This window comes from Ixodes scapularis, unplaced genomic scaffold, assembly GCF_016920785.2.
Source record: "Ixodes scapularis isolate PalLabHiFi unplaced genomic scaffold, ASM1692078v2 PGA_scaffold7__128_contigs__length_106722199, whole genome shotgun sequence".
Lineage (NCBI taxonomy): Eukaryota > Metazoa > Arthropoda > Arachnida > Ixodida > Ixodidae > Ixodes > Ixodes scapularis.
Genome location: NW_024609882.1, coordinates 83,018,390 through 83,037,920, shown reverse-complemented (window position 1 = coordinate 83,037,920; position 19,531 = coordinate 83,018,390). Strand labels below are relative to the sequence as shown.

Genomic DNA, 19,531 nt, shown 5'->3' with positions numbered 1-19,531 from the left:
AAGTGTGTCGTTGCGGATTTTGAGTTAGACATTGTACTACCCAGAAAGGTTGGTCATGGGGAGACGCAGAGACGAGGCTCGACTTGTTCTCAGTAACTCAGTTTGTAGCGATTGAAGTAACCATTTATTCTGACTGCGAGACTCTGGTGTTGTAAGTCCGGCTTCTCTACTTCGTTTCAGCTTCGGTCTGAGCGCGGCCCATGTTATGAGCCGAAGGGCCAATGAAACAGCAAAAGAGGCACCACGTCATGGCGTGCTTTCTGCAGCTGATAGGACCAGCCGGTATTCGCCGTGTCTCTTTGCGCGCTCCTGCGGCGGATAGTCCTATCAAACGCAGAGAGCACGCCGTGACGCTGTGCTTTTTGCGCTGTTTGATCGGCCCTTCGGCTCATAACATCGGTCGCACTCAGACCGAAGCTGAAACGAAGTATACAAACTGTTAAGTTTCATTTAAGAGAAAAAAAAGTTAGTATTTGGAGGTATTGCGTTTGGATAAATGCTCATTTTTTGCGCGAAGGCAAATTACGTGAATGGGACTTGTGAAATGCCAACAGATCATTTTTGACGATATAGTTGGGTGAAGTCGAGTCAACACATTCGTTAACTCGCATTCACACAACGCGTGAAGCTCTACCATGTAATGTCTTAACGTTCGTGGCACATTAAACAAATTCGCTAGCTCCGTCCGAGTTTTGTCAACACTTTCATCCGTGCTGGGATGAGTCTCGCCGATCCCCAAGACAAGCGAAATATCATCTGCCCTCTTGGCGAACATTCCGCTTGCCTTCGGGGACTAAACCATGCAGATGAGCCCTCTCTAAGGGGGACTAATGGATGCTTTTGCTCGCGCACGCCTATCGGTTAGTCCCAGTCGAGCGCCGTTAGTCCCCAGCTTTTGCGCACGGTACCTAGCTTGAACCAGATAGTCCTTTCGGGGAGCAACTGGGAGTTCAGAGGACCAAATGCTGCCGTTAGTCTCTTGAGGCCAACTTTTTTCTTAGAGTGTACCAAATGCATGACGTGTGTGGATTGCTTGTGCGTGATGCTGGTGTGATGAGGGATGGGGCTGTTTCGTGCGGGCTAGCGTAACCGCACTGTCGCGTGTATTGTTGCTCAACATATTTTGTGTCCTTCGCCATCTGTCAGCGTGAAAATGCGAATAAAAATTCAATCGGTTTAAATACCGGTTACAGCACAGTGGGTCATATTCAGACGCAAGGGCGTGAACCGGCCATGACTATGCATAGTAACAAAGCCTCTGCGTTCTCTTCCGAACATTCTGCATGTTTCTCAAGCAATAGTAGACTGACAACTTAAGCTTTTGTGCGGATGGCGAAGACTTTGCGTAGATTAGAATCTGATGCTTCGGGCCCTGATAGTATCTTAATACAACAAATACACCCGCGAATATGTGTACTCAGAAACGCGAGTTAAAACGAAGCATTATATCATGATACAGATATACAAATGCAAAATGCATTTTTTTAAATAATATCGCGGTGCATGAGTGTTGTGTCAATGCCGCCCAACCCTACTTGAGAAATGTTTGAGGTCCTCTGGTGACTCCTTCGATCTAAGCGGGTCCCCCTCACATCGAAGGACCGAGCTCGTTAGTAAGTCTGGATAAAATCTGCGCTATCAGCAAAAATAGCTAGTCAGTGCAATGTTCGTATTGTTGGACATGTGACTATTTGTCCAATAGTATTTTTGGGGGGTCTTGAGAACTATACGCAAAAAAGATAATAAGATGATACGTAATATAATGCAAGAATTACTTGCTTCTAGAGTTTTGTTTCCCTAAATTACTACTAAGTTTAATTCTTCCGTGATGTAATATTTGAAAGAAGGTTGAGCGTTAACACACCTAAAAGCAATAATCGATAGCAACTAGCAATTCTGGGTCTTACTTCTACGTCTCGTTAGACAAACAACTTGCGCTGACGTCACGTCAGCAGCCAGTGTGTCAGCCTTGCTGCAGAGCGCGTACCGTATGCTGCATACGTTTCGCAACTCGATTTGTTTTTGCAAAAACATGCACGATCATCACTATGCGTAAAGACGTCAGATGCAAAAGAGTTTGGGTATGAACCATTTTTCAGGAGCATGTAATTTTAATTCTAATACATCTCTGAAGTAGGTTAGAAACAGTCAACTCAACAACTGCTTGTTTCATTTGTTAAAATCTGCCTTTCCAATATTGAGGAGTTTCATCTTACAAGTTATTTCTAATATTTTCTGGTAAATATTTATTAGGAAAACTGCGTGTACGTTTTTTTTTATAAAATACAGTATGCCATACATCCGAAATGGAACAGGAAGACGGTAAATTACGACTACGCGATCCTGAAGTTGAAGACCCCACTGGACTTCAGCGGTTCTGAGAAGGCGCTGATGCCAATCTGCCTTCCCGAGAAGAACCAAGTTTTTGATAACCGAACCTGCACTGCCACCGGATGGGGATATTTAAAAGACCGTAAGTGGTTTTGAAGTGGTAGATTTAAGTGAGAGTTTCAAGCGGACCTTTCTTGATCATGCTGTTATGGTCGCGCCCCAGTAAGGCCAAGGGTGACTGTGTCAACAACGAAAAAAATTTACTGGCTTGACGTCGTAGTGCGCAAACAATAGCCTTGCGCCGCACGGGAGGGGGAGCGTCGAATAAGCTGTGTGCTGACCGAGAACTTTACTATAGAAGTGCAAAAAGACACTAAGAGATGTACACATTGTTTTTATTATCTATGGCCTGCAAGGACGTTAAACCAGCTGCCATTTTGGTGGCCTTGCTGCCGAGCACGTATCCTTTCAAACGCGCGTATCCGAGCACGTATCCAAACAAATGTTTTAGCATCGCATTTTTTTTGACAAGAGGAAGTAGTAAGGACCACCGTCATAGTGCAGCGACGTTATGTGCAAGCCATGCAAAGTGCCAACTCCGCCGAACTTACAAACCTTTGCGTTGTGAGCAACATAACGCGAAGAATGAAAGCTGAGAAGGATTACCACATGCAGAGTTTTCATAGGATCACCATTAACTCCAGTCTAAAGCCTGTTTCACATGTAGCGACTGTACAAAAAATAAGTGCGACAGCCGACGCAGTGAGTGCTATCGCAATGCTTGGTTTCACATGCTCCAGCAACCGCGCGATTTCTTTCGCCGCGGCCGACTTTTCGGACACTGACGCGACGAGTTTGGCTGCCTAAGATGCAGCAAAAACGTCTTAATACACATAAATTTTTCACGAACAGAATATGTAACTAGATATTTCTAATAATTGAGCATTAAAGCAAAAGTTTTTAGGTGTCTGAATTTATTTTTGAGAACGCAGCTATCGCGGATGAAAGCTGGGTAATGAACGGCTGTCTGATGAGTAAGAAATCCCACTGACTCTATGGCAACCTAGTCGCATAGTTGCTGCGACAGTGCGATAGCGATTTTAATTGCCCATTTACTTTTAATTCGGACCGATTTCGGACGAGAATCGCAGCATGAGGAACAGCCTTTAGCTCATAAAATTAATGCACTGCGATAGAAACGTCAGGCATCCGAAACAAATTTGAGGGTTTCTATACCGCAAAATTAAACTGCTTACGGAAGAAAGCTCCTTCTCCGCCCAAATGTAACGCTAAAAGTTCGAACTAGATGACAAGGTTACGAAACTAAGCATTTATCCTATCTGAAGAGTAAGAGAGATTTTCTCGAAAATTAATCAGAAGATGGCGGCCCACGAAGCCCTCAAATGCGTGTAGACAAATAGCTCCTATTACTGAAAATGGACGAATATAGGCTATTATCCCATTCAAAAATTTAGAAAATCACTTATAAGATTGGCAGTCGGGTCAGACTGTTATCACCACAAATGTGCGGGGATAAGTGCTCGGTATGCGTAGTTTTTTTAAGAAACAAGGTGCGATTCTGTTTGAGAGTTGCTGTAGAAGACCAAACGAAGCATGGCTTGAGCTCTGGCACTGAGATATGCCACGGCGCATGTTTCTTGCAAACATACGATGGGCCAGAAAAAGACCGAGGTGTGAAGTGGCCGAAGAAGCCAGGGAGCCAATTAAGCGCTGTGAGATAAAGCCTCTAGTAGAATTCACTCTTGGCGTTTGTTACAAGTGCCCACTAGCAGTGTTGGCGAACGCGGGATACGCGTATTACAAGACCACAAATGACTGCCTCACAGCAATTTTCTTTCAGGGGCCGCAGCCGCTGATTTTAGCATTGCGCCGCCATTTCCTAGCAAGTATCAAGCGAGGCACAGGCTTGGACATTCGCGTATTTGAAGGTTTGATGGCGCTTACAAGACAAACAAAGTCATCATATGTTGCTGTTACATGCGCTACGTTTACATGAATGCGATCTTAGCGCATCGAACTGGTGTTTTTGTCGGCGCCGCCATCGCGGTGCCTGGTGCTGAGCAGTCGCCAGTGCCGGTTGCCCTGATTCAAAAGTGCGACTTTTCCATCATTAGATTCGGTATTAGGAAGCTCCTGTAATATTGGATTAATCTGTCGCCAACTGTTTAGACATTTGTGGAGGACGCAAGCTGGCAACCATGATTTTAAGCCACAAGATGGGCAAGTCTCATTACACTGAATCGTAGCTAATTTAGTGGCTGTAACACCAAAGAACTGACCGAAACGAAAAACCCGTCAAATCTGCTCTCCTCAGAGTCAAGCTAAGGACTCGAGCCGCGTTTCGACGTCCGTGCAAGCTCATGAGAACAGCAACAAAAACAAATGCTCTCTTTGGACATTTGGTGCTTGTGTCGCCATTTCGTTGAACCCATTGAAAACAAATCTAGCGAAAAGTGCAATAATGAAATTGTTAACACTAATTCGCAAATACAAAAAAAAAAAAAAAAACTGTCCTTCCGCCAGGGTCTTAAAGTTAAGATGGGTGAAATCTTCAGTAAGTACTACCAATCGTTTTTGTCACTTTTTTTCTTCCAAGTAATTTTAATTTTAAGATTGACTGAACACTGGCTCAAAACAGTCAAATTGGTTAGACAACTTCAGTGCTCTGAGGCAAAATCCAAGAGTCGTACGACCTTCAATATATCTTCTTAATGATGTTCCAAAAAAGTCAAGTACACCGGTGCATTTCTGAAACTTAGGTTTGTGCAGCAAAACTTACCCTTTGAGGGACCATGGGGTGAATCTCATTTAAGGTTCCAACAAAACAGAAATATCTGTTTCTCGCTCTCACATTTAATGTTTTTTTTACTCGGCGCAGGATATCAGGGCGGTCGAACACTTTCTAACGTTCTTCAAAAGGTGAATTTGCCCACAGTTTCTTACAATGAATGCAAAAACGACTACAAGGACGTGAGCACGGTGGTTGAGGACACCATGATCTGCGCTGGTCCCAAAGAAGGCGGAAAATCGGCTTGCAATGTGAGTGGATTAAAAAAAAAACAATATTTAATATCCTAAGACCTTTTAAGACAGCAATAATAAGGTTTATGGGAGACGTGCACTGGGTTTATTTTGATCGCTACTAAACAAAAAGAAATGTACACGTGTGATTCATATTCCGTAATATCGTATAAAATGCAAGTAACAAAGAAAGTTTAGAAATTAAGTGACTTTGTACGTGGACTTTGCAATTATAGTTTTTTTTTTAATTTCGTTTGTAAACACTGTGCGTCTGCATTGAACTCGGTTTAACATAATGTTAGGTATATTATGAAACGAGTACGTATTACATCCGCAATATGCCAAAAGGGTGGTTTTCTAGCATGTATAGTGAGAAAAAAAAAAAAAAAAAACGACCGCAGGATTGCGAAAAAAATGGTCAGCTTCGGGGTCACAAGACCGGTAACAGAAGAAACGAAATGGGTCGTCCATGTAGGTGTAATGTCTTTATCCGTGAGGGTGTGTGAAGGGTTGGGACTGCACTGGCAGTCCGTAATAATATTTGAGATATATGAATCCAACTTTGTCGCGCCCAATGTCTTTCGGGTGAAACTATCAAGACGGAATCCCTCAAACACCTCGAAATCTTAATTTTTGACCATAAATACTCTAATACCCTAGGTACACGAGCGATCTAAACACTCATAGAGCCAACGCTAGTTGGCTCAATGGCAATCGGCCGTAGATAAGCTGCGGCGCCAATTGTTATTCAGCCCTTAACGATGATTGAGGTCAACTGAGCTTGCCTACGTCAGTTATTCCCTGCTTCGTCTTATGATGAACTGCCGCGGACATTAGGAGAAATCGCAGCCAATCCAACACAGTGTGAATGTCACGTGACCTCCAGAAGGGGTGCAGCGACGTGAGGGGCTTGTAGTCGCGTGACGCGTTAACAGCTCTGGATTGATTGGAGTGTCACGTAACGTTCGCTGCGCTCCATCGCAAGATGAAACCAGGTATAACTGACGGGGGTTCGCCCAAATATATTTAGAGATAGTGGCTACCGTCTCATTGCTCCCGATTGTCAGCGCCAGCAATAAACTTACTATTGCGGAAGATCAGAGAAGATATCTAGGAAGTATCGCAATAGAGAAAAATGTTGAAAGAGGTAAAGAGGTATGATTCCGGGCCAGAGCTGCCGCTAGAACGATTAGGGCACGTCGTGGAAGCCCATGCTTGGCGATCGCGGCCATGGTGATGTCAGTGCCGACCAGACTTTCGTTACGTCTTCTTTACTTTAATTCGTGGGGACGGTTTGGACTATAGTGCCTTTACCCTAAAAATACAATTATCTTATTTTTTGTTAAACGTTACTGAATACAAAATATGCCTGTATTAGCTTGGCAGAACACTGTGATGGGGTTGCAAACCCGTTCTTGATAAAACGAGTATCTTAGGACGACACAGTCAACAGATGGCTAGATAAATTTTAGAGGCTTTCTCTACTTTAAATCAACTAGGAAGGTTCGCCAGTTCGCCTTCTATCGCATTACTGGACAAAGAGTTAGCATTCTCGAGCAAGGTTAACACGTGCGGGACTCAGCGACGTGATGTTTCGTTGATGACGCCTAATGCTTGCCGACTTGTGTTTTTTTTAGTTGAGATTCAACGCTCTCTTTATATAATTCTTTATCTTTTCCTGAGCTTTTTTTCTTCGTTGTTTTACTTTCTCGTTAATATGACGTCAGCTTTGGTTACGCTTCGGTTTTAAAGAGATACTTCAACGAAATTTGGGATATTCTCGTCTTGTTCAAAAATAGGCTGAGTATGATCCACAATATCCGTAAGTGACAATCGCACGTTTGTATTTTGAGCCTGGTGCCTCTATTTTTCGTTATAAACGGCCCACTTTGGCAAGCGCTCGGAAAACAGCCATCGAAGACCACGTGACACCTAACGCAATGTGACGTAGTTCGTCTCGGGACGAGCAAAGCTACGGCGAGGCTCACGTCGAGAGGATGGCCCAGTCGTTCGTGCCACCAAAGCGGCTGCTTTTTCACGAATTTTCGGTGACGGGTTAACCTTCTGTAATCTCGAAGGGGGACAATAGCGACTTCTGGGACACACAAAAGGGATTCCCGGGAAGAGGGGAGTTCCTCCTTCCCCTCTTCTCTCGTCGTGGCGGGAGGCGAGACAATCACCGTCCCTAGCTGCCAAGGTTCTAGACGGGCATTATAAACGAGGCGTTAGCGACATCCACCAGGTGCACTTTGCTAATCATTTAATTCGTTTTAAAATTTATTTTCGTGACTTTTTTAACAAGATATTAATGTGTTCGATGTGATACTGCTCCTTTGAAGACATATAGACAAAAAAATTAGCGCCGAAATTTCGTTGTAGTATCCCTTGAACTGATGTCAAAAGTTGGGGCCGTTAGGCTTTTGCACCGTGTAACACCGGACAGCTTGGTTGAGCACAATGAAAGTTGAGAGATGCCAACGATCCTTCGCTCTGTGACAGTGGAGTACGCTCGTGTAACAAGGGTAGAAATGACGTTTACTTGCGTGCCTCATATATATTCACTAATAATACTGAGGATTCAGAAATAATTAAACATTAAGTAAACAATGTCATTGACGTAGCATTTCACAGGTAATGCTAGTAGCTATCCACGGCGAAAACTAACATTGACCTGTTTGTTCTTCACCGAGAAGGATTGATGCCTGGGATATATGATTCGTTAATATGGTTTATCTTAAATTAGCCTCGGGGGCCATATGATGTTTTTGAGTATGGTTGCCATGTCTACGCGCAAATCGTATGCGAGCGTAAGTGGGTTATACCTTATGTCTCCTTCAAAATGATAGTGTCTGTATTGAACATTTTTATACTCCCCCTATTTGGCTTAAGAGTGAACAGCTGGAAACACGCATTTTTACAATAACAAATCAAAAAGGAGGTAGATCTGGCGTTCATTGTTTGGAGTGCGTCAATAATAGGGATGTCGTTTTGATACATTGCATCATTGGTGTACGCTGTAGAAAGGGAAGTTAGCCATTGCAGCAGAACTGCTTGCCTGGCGTTTTTATTCCGCATCCCGCCGCGGTGTACACGACTGCAGGCCCTATCATGGTCATCCTGATCAAAACTGGCACGGGTGGGGGGACTGAACCTAGTTTTACTGGATTTCACAACGTGAGATTTCGCTCCAAACCACGGCGCGTTGACGCACGCGACAACCACTGCCCCCCAAAGCCGCAGTCACGTACATAAAGCACTGTGTTTTCTGACGTTCTATTGACAACATTATCCGCGCTCAAGCCTCTAGCATGTCTGAAGTATAGTTTCGGCATAGATAGGCAGGCTCGGAACATGCCGGCATGTGGTTTCTGGATGACCAAAGTAGCAAAAAATGCGCCTCCGGAAGCATCAGGCCTTTGAAAGATGTGTCGGCAGTGGTAATTCGGCCGAACAACATTGATATGGGCGAAGATAGCTTCTGTGCACGCTGTGTGGTCTCGGTAGAGTGTTTCCAATTCATCTGAGACGTTTCCGGTGTCAGGCAGCAGAGTAGCTTTCTTCAAGTTTCCTTCGAAAGCAAAACCGGCATCGTGCATAGCCTGTACCAACCCTGACTTCGAACGCCCTCGGAGCAATCAGATCTTTGATTCCTTAATTAGCCTCATACGGTCGTCAGGAGTCGCTCTCTATACTTTTCGGTTGCAAGGTGAGGAGGTACAAATATGCCCTTCCTGAAACTCTACCTACACTCCACGATTGGTGGTTTATTCCTTTCCTGCTTTTGTTCAAATACTATACCATTTCCTCTGCGAAATACCGATGGCCTTGGCGGTGACAGCTTTAGCAAAGTAGGAACGACAGGACGCCCGCAGTTTCGGTTTCTTAACGTGAACCGTTCTTTGGCTGGTTGCTCAGCGTTTCTTAAAGCCAAAAAAGAGAAGCGACCATACTTGGTTGGCAAGGGAAGAGGAGCAACCCCGGAAGCTCGACGCTGATTGGCAAGCACGTGAGGTCACGTGACCACATATGGTTGACTGGGAGTTTAACCACAGTCTAAGAAAAAAGGTGCAATCTCACACCCTTTGTCCCAAACAAAACACCGCACAATTTCAGTTCGACGTACAGCGCGCTGATGACAATCTGACGGTACTAACGTTTACGAGAGGCTTGATAGCCATGTGGTACAACTTATTAAAATATCTAATGTACGTGTAACTGACTAGAAAAACAATAATCGGGGTTTCTTTCGCCCTACTTTAAAACATCAGTGTTTTCTTTCTTTGGTCTTTGATACCTACTTCACCGTCATCAAGCCCCTCCAAACATTTGGGGCCATCTGTTAGATTACAGCGCTCTGTACGTCGAACTGAAGTTTTGGGGTGCATTTTATGGGAAAAAAGGTATGAGGGACACCAGCGGAGGAAGGCTGTAACTTTAACGGGGGTGGGTGGGGGTCATGTGGAGAGAGGTGAGTGAGGAGGAAGTGTTCACATGTCTGAGCGGGGTGTACTGCTGGAGGAGGGATTAGCGGTATTGTGTCATTAGAGGAAGGGCTATAAATGGGCACGGTCCGCGTTAAGTTATCTCAAGATGAGCGCCGTGAACATAGGGATTTAGCTCTGCTGAATCTCAGCGATGAACCACAGAAAAATTAAGTCAATGCGTTGCACGTATGCAAGAAAGTTGCCTATCTATTTTGTCATACATTTTTTTCTAAACTGGGAGGGCTGGCTGCCGCAATCTTTCGTACCGTGGGCCTTCGAGGCAGCAGAAACTGACTTGAATAATTCTCGCTGCGTCGCCGGAAGTCCTTTTCCTCGGCGCGTAGTCAACGGGATGGGTATGCGTTTTGTCGAACGTGGGCCGCTATACTTCGTTTCGCCTTAGTCCAACTTTGCATGGGCATTTTTCGCTCCCGAAGTCCCGCAGAAAGTTGAGCCTGAGAGTAGAGGTTTCGTCACTCCTCATCAACTTCCTTCGATGTAGTCGCGTGTAACATCAGAAAAGACCACTGAGCAGTCGTGTTATTTTTTAGCAGGGCGAAACCGGTTTTAGCATCATATATTGTTTTTTTTCTCATTACTATGTGGCCGTGGGGCGATAGCAGTAACAATGACTATATGTCAAGAAGATACCATGCTTATAAACGTTCTTCACATTTTTATGACACAAATTTTCAAGTCGTGTAATACGCTGTGATTTTTTTTCTCCAACAACGGCCCTAGCGAATGTATGTTTGAAGTTGAGATTCATGTTGTGGCGTCATCACTTACGAGGTCAGTCTTCAGTAATGTATGCGAGTTATTTTAGTAGCTTCACTGCAATCAGGTGAAGAATAGGTGCCTTTAACGAGTAATAGCCTGTTAAAGTCGATAAAATTGATAAGTATATAGGTTGCTTGAATTGTCATGATTAGACACTCATTGCCACCTCTGGGCTTTGTAAGCAAAGTTGACCAAGAAAACAAATGACAGGAGACTGTACTGCCCGATTGGAGCCCTAGTTCAGTCTTAAAATCACAAATGACACATAAGTGATGAATAGTTGCGAAGAGCCATTCACAGCAATTTGAAGCTGGTGAAATCACAATAAATATCGAATCCCTCTAAGTGTCACCTGAACCCAATCCCATCGAAAAAAACACAAATGTCGTAAGTTAAGCAATTTTAAACAAAGAGCAGACAAACCCCAGACGTCGAAAGTGATAAAATAGTTCCAATAGTCACTAAAATACAGCATGCTTCGAAATAGACAAGTGACTCAAGAAAGTTACTATAATATAAGAAATAGTAATTTGGAGCTATTCCGCACCACACCACCCAAAACTCTAAAAATAGCAACTGTATCAGACACAAATCGTCAGGATCAGATTCTAGGAACGATGCGTCCTCCTCTTTTTTGTAACATTTTTCATACCAGAGCAGCCACTCACCTGCTTCCATCGTTCAAGGTTCTGAGCATCACAACCGTCACATTTTTCTTTCTTTGAGAAAGAAGATTAAAAAAAAGCACACAAAACCGAAAAAAAAAATCGAAAAAAAAAGAAACACCCATAAACCACGCGGTGCCCTGCTTTTGTATATTGGTAGAAATTGTGGTCGTGGTGTAGCCACTGGGGTCAGTGCACAGTTCGGGTTGACGTTTAGGTAGCGCCCTTACTAGTCCGAGCATTTGCTCCTGCGCCGCCTTGCTGCACTGCTGCGGTCACTCCAGCTGAGTTGTTGGTGGGGTTTCCACTGGTCCTTGCGACTGAACTTATGACGCCTGACATGTTGCACTCTTGAGGTCTCTCGAACAACCGGGAAGCATCCCGGTATTCCTCCGAGTCTTCGGTTCTCCGCAAGTCTGAGAGCAGGTGCGCTCTGTTACTCCTTCCTCCCTGCATCCTTGCGTCGGCCGAATGCCGCAAGGACGCTGTTCCGCACTGAAACACCTTCAAACGCAAATGAGCATAGAAGCTTTAAGCTTCGCACGTCGACACTGGGCTCATGCGGTCGCCACGATCGATACGACATTCTGCGTAATACAAACTGGCGTTACGCTACCGCCATGCGGCCTCACCGGACTGCCTCTGCTTCCCTGCTCGCTATAATAAATGAAGAATTTTTCCTGATATGGCGAAGTGAAAGCAAATTTATATATTTATTCGTGAAACAGCGCGCTCGCCAAATCTCGTCGTTGTAATAAGTTTGATTTTACAGTACATCCGGAACGCTGCGATTCCCTCTTCCTACCATTGTCACGCATAAAAGAGTCCCGACCTCACGTTCAACCGCTCATGGTAAAAAATCTTCGAGCACTTGGCCTCGTACGAATTAACATAGGTGCATTGCCACCTCGCCATAACGTTGCAACGGTGTCGTTCAGGTCCAAAAGCATCGAGCTTTGCTCCTTGATGCGGTTCCGCCTGAGACCGACGTTGTCGATGTCGTCATGTCGCGGAGCAGACAATGCTCTACTGTTGAATAGCGGAGACAGTTGCAGCGGATACGTTACGCCTGTGGGGCGGAGCAGAACCTTTTTTGTCACGTATGACGATTGATGAGGAGACGATTGATTGAACGAAACGAAACGTTTAATAAGGCGAACTTGTGTCTAAATTTAAATAGAAAAAATGCCAGGGCGTCGTAAGTGCTGATCGCGGCGTAACAACAGGATCGAGCGCTGGGGCGAGACTGCCTTGCAGCTGCTGATGGAAACAGCAGACAACTGGGTTAGGCATCGTGTCGCGAGGCATACCGTGTCGAGAAGCGTAGACTCCCAGCACCAGGACCCGCAGCTTTTTCTCTTCGGGAGCCTTTGCGACGGCGTGGTGAAAGAGTCGAAGAACGTATTCGACTGAAACTTGTAACGCTCTTCTTCGGCCCTTGGCATCTTGCTAGAAGAAGTTCTTTGACCCGTTGACACTGGCTGGCACAGTTGCGTCGGAGCTCGGTCTGGAAGTCTTCCCACAACCAAATATAACTTTCATGGTTTTTAAATCAGGTGAGTGACGTACCTTCCAGAGCGAAATAGACGATCTGTAGGCTCTGCTCAGGTCCCCACATGGCAAACCGGGCGCCGCACTCGTATTGGCTCAACCAGTCGTCCAGGGTTTCACAAAGATCTCCACGGAAGGTCGCGGGTGTCCATGGTGGGACCTGCACGTAGACGATGGACGTCTGTGGCGTTCAGACTTGCTGCGGCGTGGTCTTCATCATCGGCGTCTACTTGTTCCTCGGCTGCTCTGGAAGTTGAGCAAACACCGGAGGCTGACTTTGGTTTCCGCTGCTGGCTTGGGTCTCGGGTTTGACGGCGGGGATTAGTTTTCTGGGACTTGAAAATGTTCTAGCCCGACAGATCTTCAGAGGGTACGCTTCACGGGCATAGAATGCAGACCCCACACCTCCACCAAACCTTCACGAATAAACAATTAAAGACGTGACGAATTACTGATAAAAACACAAGGTTTAATGGGGCGAACATAAACCCCTCCCCCCCAAAAAATATATATATATAAATAAATAAAAAGGCTAGCCTCGCAGGCGTCGATGGCGGCGTAACAGCAGGATCGAGCGCTTGGTTAAGACTGACTCCGGCTCGCAAAAGGAGCACCATTTGTACACGCGCATTTTTCTGAAACAATCGCGTAGAAGCTTCGGGGCGTAGAACGTTCGGACCTCGAAGGAGCTACAAGGCTGTGAACTTTACCAGAGCGCGACAATTACAAAAATGGCAACAAGGTGCTTCCGCTACCAGACATCGAACCGCGCCTCGTCTACGTGGCATCCAAAGCCGCAGGCGACTTGGGTAGCTGCACACATGGCATTGAAGAGGGAGTCTTGCCATGAAATAAGAAGTATAGAAGACAAATAAAGAGGCGCCATTGGCCGAAAGCGGGCTGGGCTTGTTCCAGGGGGTCTTCACAAGTTTTAATGTGGCCAACCTGAAGCAACCTGTAATAACCTGGTGGTGGTCGCGAGAAGCGAACTTAATAAGTACGTCGGCGTAATTCTATGAAACTGAAAGTATGATGCACGCGATGCTTCAAGCATGGCCATGGAAAATCATTGTGGAATATTTATAAAGACATAGAAGATACAAAAAAGCATGCGCGACTAGCCTAACGAATGATGCAAACTTGACGCCAGGCACCGAGGGCCGGGAATCTGCCGTCCGAGTGGTATGACTCCGTCCTAGCAAAACAGGGTTCCCGTGGCATATTCGTTTCTTACATCTCTTTGCTTGATCAAAATCAAAACATCACTTGCACCATTTTTTTATTCAGACAGAGTGCCTGATTTTAACCTATATGCGCTAATTAAAGTCGTTTCCTGTTACCACCACTAGGGGATTATTTACGGCTTCTGGCTGGCCTAGATAGCATGTAAAGACCTGAACCTCCGTCGGTGCACGCCTGGCCCTTGCCGCTCCTCCCATTTACGATAATCTCTCGATATATTGCTGTGGGGCTGAGCATCTACTGAATTTTAATCCGGCCACTGACTATATTCATATAGATCAAAGGCACGTGTCTCCGTCAGACGTGCTGATTAGATGACTGGTACGTAGCATTGGTCGATTTGCTAAGTTAAGGTAAAACAGAGCATATTCAAATATTTAGTCCGTCTGCTCCAGTGAAAATTTCGGGACTTTGAGGGAGGTGCCTTCCCTGCCATTTTTTACGGTCGACAGAATGTAGGCACACTTGTTTTGCTCTCCCCATTCGCTACTTCGTTCCCTACCGCGTTGCAAATTGGTGACGCATTTCCGAATATTGTGATGTAGTCCTTTCATTAAATAAACACACTTTAAAACCTTGTGTACGCTACTTTGTGTTACAGGTAAGGAAAACAGGACAAGCCCCTCTTGCAAGTCCTTCACTTTTTGCACCTCCACTCTAAAAAAAAAGTGTTCGTAAAAGAACTCTTAGGGGTTCTTCGACGTGCACCGTGAAAAGTTCTCTTAGGCTCCCCCATAAGGGCTTCTTCGAAAAAATCTCGGGTTTGTTTTTAAGCTCCTCTTTTGATGCGAAAGAGTTCTCCATCGCCAGTTTCCTTTCTAGTGCAGAAGCGATAGTGAGTGAAGCGAAATCGTTTTTTATGAGCTGTAAGATGTAATGGAGCGTGGAAGAATCTTTCAATAACTGCTTTTTGTGTGTGAGCAAGCGAACACTCTAAACGAGGCGAGAAAGGTGGAGCCTCCTCTTCTCTCGAGCATTTAAATGAAAAGAGCGGAGGTCTTTGCGCGGGGAGCTTGTCCTGCATTTCTTAACCTGGAACATGGGCTACTCCAGACTTTTGAGATCAATGAGTCTTTTCCGCATGGTACTGTGTAGTACTTAACCAGAGGAGCAGTTTAATTCTCAAAAGGGCCTTTTCAAGACAATCAATAGAGCTTCGATACTGAATGAAGTTTAGTCATTGCCTGGACAACCTTGATTACGAAGCGTTGCGCTGCATTCACAATGGCGTTCGAATCCGCTCGTTTTCATCATCAGGTGCACGTGAAACTGGACTTAATCTTTAAGCAACCGCGTTCGCCATCGCTTCGCCCATGCGGTTGAACCACCTGCTTGAATGAGGCATTTGAGAATTTTAGTATGTAGTACGCTACGGAAAGCAGGCCCAGGGGTCGCGTGCTCAATTCATGCTTCGAAGTGACTGCATGAGCTCCTGTTTGCAAAGCAGAGCTCGAGCGTACGAACTACTAAAAGTACCTTTTGTTCCGCTGACCGGGTAAAGACGACAGGGAGGACTTGCAGTTGTCCCAGTGCGATCTTAAAGAATTCGATAAGATATCTTGAACATCGAGACTGCATTTTCAGAAACGGTACGCCGAATGGAAATCGGCACATTGGAAGAGGCTTATAGATTCTCCTATAGGTCCTCCTGAAATGGGCGAAGGCCTATGGGTCCACCTTTGAAGGAGGACCTATAGGCCCTCCTTCAAGGAGCCTATAGGTCATTGCGCAGTTTCCAAACAAGCTCTCATGAGGTGAGGGCGCTGCGCGTGCGCGGGAGCCAGGTTTCCCTTGAAGTGTACCGCCTGCGCATACACAATGCCTATAGCAGCGACACCGGAGCGGCGTGACGTCAGAACCGCGCGTTACTATAAAGATGGCCACGCAGCTGCGGTACCTGGAACGCGTCTTTGACTCGGGTAATGACGGCCCTATCCTTCCCACACGACAAACTTGGCACGAGGGAGCAACAAATGGTGTAACAAAAGTCGGCCTCTTGTGCTGTCGGATGTTACGATCCTGGCAGTTGGAAGTCCGGCCAAAAGTGAGAGAGTACGCGGTATCGCTGTCGTCATGGCGTCCTGTCTGCCGAAGCTTCACTGCAGTGTCAAGCTTGAGTGCAACACGCAAAAGCGTTTTCCACATCCGATTTATTTGCCGAGTCTTTTCGACATGGGAAACAAAAGTGCTCAAGGCAGTCAGTGGTTTGGAGCTGCCGTTGCTGCATGGCACTGACGGTGGTTGGCGGCGAAGGAGCAGGAGATGTTCCGAGTAACCCAAGACTACTGCTCGTAACCGTATTTGCACCGGCTCAAGAAAAGAGCTCAGAAAACTCTGGTTTGCCTCTGTTTATAAGTGTTTTCGGCTGAACGAGATGGCCGTAGCGAGGCAGCAGTGACCAATTGACCGCAGCCTCAACCACTACCACTGCTGCTAAACTGCAAGGATCATGGCTGGCGACATTCTGATCTTATGACGTCGTCAGTCGGTAATCAGTGGGCTACTCCTTAAGACGCGCACACACTTGTTAGAAACGCGTTACAGGCGCCGTAGTACGACCAAGTACAATAATGAACTGGATGATACTTGGCAGCTAGATTTATATGCACCCTACAAACAAAAAAAAATATTCCATTTGGGGAAATTTATTCTCTTATAAAGGTAATATAAATTGTTCGACGCTCATTTTGCAGTATTTAATAGTACGGCCTTCCTCGTCACACATTAGCAAACCACCTGACAAAGCACGTGTTGCCTGTTTACCTGTAAAGATGATCCGAAGCGGATATAGGTAATCCTATCTTCGCAACTGAATTGTTCGATTCCAGAGAGCCCAAAAAGGCGATGACAATTCCCCTTGGTATAACTATAATACTCAGAGACCAAAAACGTCTACACAAAAAAACGTGCCGTTGCCCATGGTTTTAGAGCGCAGCTCTTAGGCGTCCGTTCCCGGCTTGAGCGGCGTCGCTGTCGCCGTCGGCGTCGGCGTCGGCGTCGGCTTCGGCGTAACCGCGCGGGCCATTATCGGACAAGTGACGTCACTGATGACGTCATCGTGATGACGACATCCTCATCGTTATTGTCATCATCACGATGACGTCACTGATGATGTCGTCGTCACGTGTGACGTTATCACTGACGATGGCGATGACGTCACGGGACCCCATAAGGTCACTGACCCCGGTGACGTCACGTGAGGTCAAAGAGGCTCACGTGACATCACGAGGGTCACTTGACCTCACGGTTACGCCGACTGTGACGGCGACGGCGACGCCGCTCGGAGGGAGGAGAGGCTGGCAGGATGAGGAGATGAGGAGGAGGGAGGAGGGCTATACGCTCCCCTCAGTACCCTTCCCTCCTGTTCCTCAAGAGCTGCACTCTAATTTGGTCTTACAGGGGGTTGTAAGCGACTTTCATTTTAGAGCGCAGCTCTTAGGCGTCCGCTTCCGGCTTGATTGTCGTCAGCGTCGGCGTCGGCGTCGCCGTCGCCGTCTTTGTAACCCCCCAGGTCACGTGACCGCCCAGTCACGTGACCCTCCCATGTCACGTGACCCCCAGGTCACGTTACCCCCAGGTCACGCGACCCGCCCAGGTCACGTGAACTCCCAAGTCACGTGACCCGAGCAGCCGTAGGAGGGAGATGGAGGAGGAGGGGGATGAGAGAGGAGGAGGCGAGGGGAGGGGGTTGAAGGATGAGGAGGAGGTGAAGGAAGGGGTGGACGAGGAGGATGAGGGGAGGAGAAGTAGCAGGCAGGATTATGAGGGGGAGGAGGGAGCAGGGGTATACCCACCCTTCCCTCCTCCTCAAGAGCTGCGCTCCAATTCGTCGTTACAGGAAGTTGTAAATAGCTTTCATTTTTCACATTGAATCAGGAAATGTTTTGCTTTTATGGTACGTAAGGATTGCGGAAATTATTATATCCATCGGCAATGGCAATTCTAGGCAAATGTAGCCGGGAATTTTACGCCACATCGGTTATAATTTGTGGTGTAGCGTCTTACCATGTCGTCACTTTACGTGGTTACTTGACGTGAGGTCGTGCTGCCAAGTCATAGTTCTACGACGTAGATACACATCACGTGATGCCAATTCGTGCATTGAACTCAGCGGAGAAACGATTTAACAACACTAAGCTTTTGTGGGCCGTTTTTCTCCAACTATTGCCGTTTCTTTCCCACCTCTCTGTTTTCAACAGAGACGCCATACTGCGCATGCCTGGCGCTAGCAAAGAAATATCTCCTTTTGCACTCCCCAAAGCAACTATTTATTCGAGATGCCGCAGATATTTTGTTTCTTAACCAAGGCTTGAAAGGTTCGAAGCGTTTTAAAGTTTCAAACTTTTTACAATGAAATATTTGACAAGTTTTGAACTTTCAAGGTGTTGACGCTAATAAATTTAATAAATTTCGGAATTTTGAATTTTTTGCGATAATAAATTTGAGAATATTAGATTTTTTAACTGATCTTCAAGGGTCAGAAATTCAGCAAATTTTGAAATCCCTGACTTTCTTCTGTTTTGTCGAGTCTTGCAACATGTCTTCACCTCCGGCCCAGGGTGACTCCGGAGGACCTCTTCAATGCTCGTGGTCGGACGGCCGCTACGTCCTCGCGGGATGCACATCTTGGGGCAAACGATGTGCAAAGCGAAATCAGCCAACCGTCTTTGCCAGAGTGTCGACACAACTGGACTGGATCGCCAGCGTCGCTGGAGCGACACCATGAGTCTCCGGAAGACTTCTAGCACCATGCGTCGCATTATTAAACTCCTATGATCATGGTGTCCACCTTTGTTCAACTGACCCTTTCTAACGTGCATATTTGTGAAATAATTGGCGCCTTTTGTTTGCAGGTTCCTCTAACGAACGAGTAGGTATTAAAAAAGAAGTGTGTAGAAACACTGCTAATAGAGTGGAAACTATAGGCTATGTAATCGGAATGTACGGGCTAATGGCACACTCGTTTTTTCTGCTGTCTCCAGTCCCGTAGTTTTGTTCGCCATCCGAATACTTTTAGTATTGATCCGAATTCAAACGTAAACTAGATCATATTGCGTGCTCGTCCGTATCCTACGTGACACGGCAGGTCCTCTGGCGTCACGTGACTTACACATTTTTGAAAAACCGGAGAGGACGGACAACGAAGAAGAGAACACACAAAACGTCGTCGTCGTCCGTAGTCTCCGGTTTTTAAAAATGTGTAACTCACTATATCTGCGTGACTTACGGTCAACATTACTAGATTATAGGTGAAGACCTCTCGCGCAGGTGTACCCCCACCCCCCCCCCCCCCCCCCCCATCCCTGACTGATTTCAGTGTGCCGCCCATTGTTTGAAGCGCCATCTATGTTTTTGTTTCAAAGCCGTGTGTTTTATAGAGCATAGTAGAGTTCCACCTCGACTTTGTGCATCGAAAAATATGTAGGTGTTTTAAGA

The 19,531-nt window shown here is 46.1% G+C and overlaps 1 protein-coding gene across 1 annotated transcript; it reads left to right on the top strand.

Moving 5' to 3' along the window:
• The first annotated feature begins 2,325 nt into the window (after positions 1 to 2,325).
• On the top strand, positions 2,326 to 18,821 carry LOC121833285 (plasma kallikrein-like). The gene is made up of 3 exons (XM_042286428.1): positions 2,326 to 2,473; positions 5,231 to 5,391; positions 18,654 to 18,821. The coding sequence occupies exons 1-3, from the start codon at positions 2,392 to 2,394 to the stop codon at positions 18,819 to 18,821; spliced, it is 411 nt and encodes a 136-aa protein (XP_042142362.1). The 5' UTR covers positions 2,326 to 2,391.
• The last annotated feature ends 710 nt before the right edge of the window (positions 18,822 to 19,531 follow it).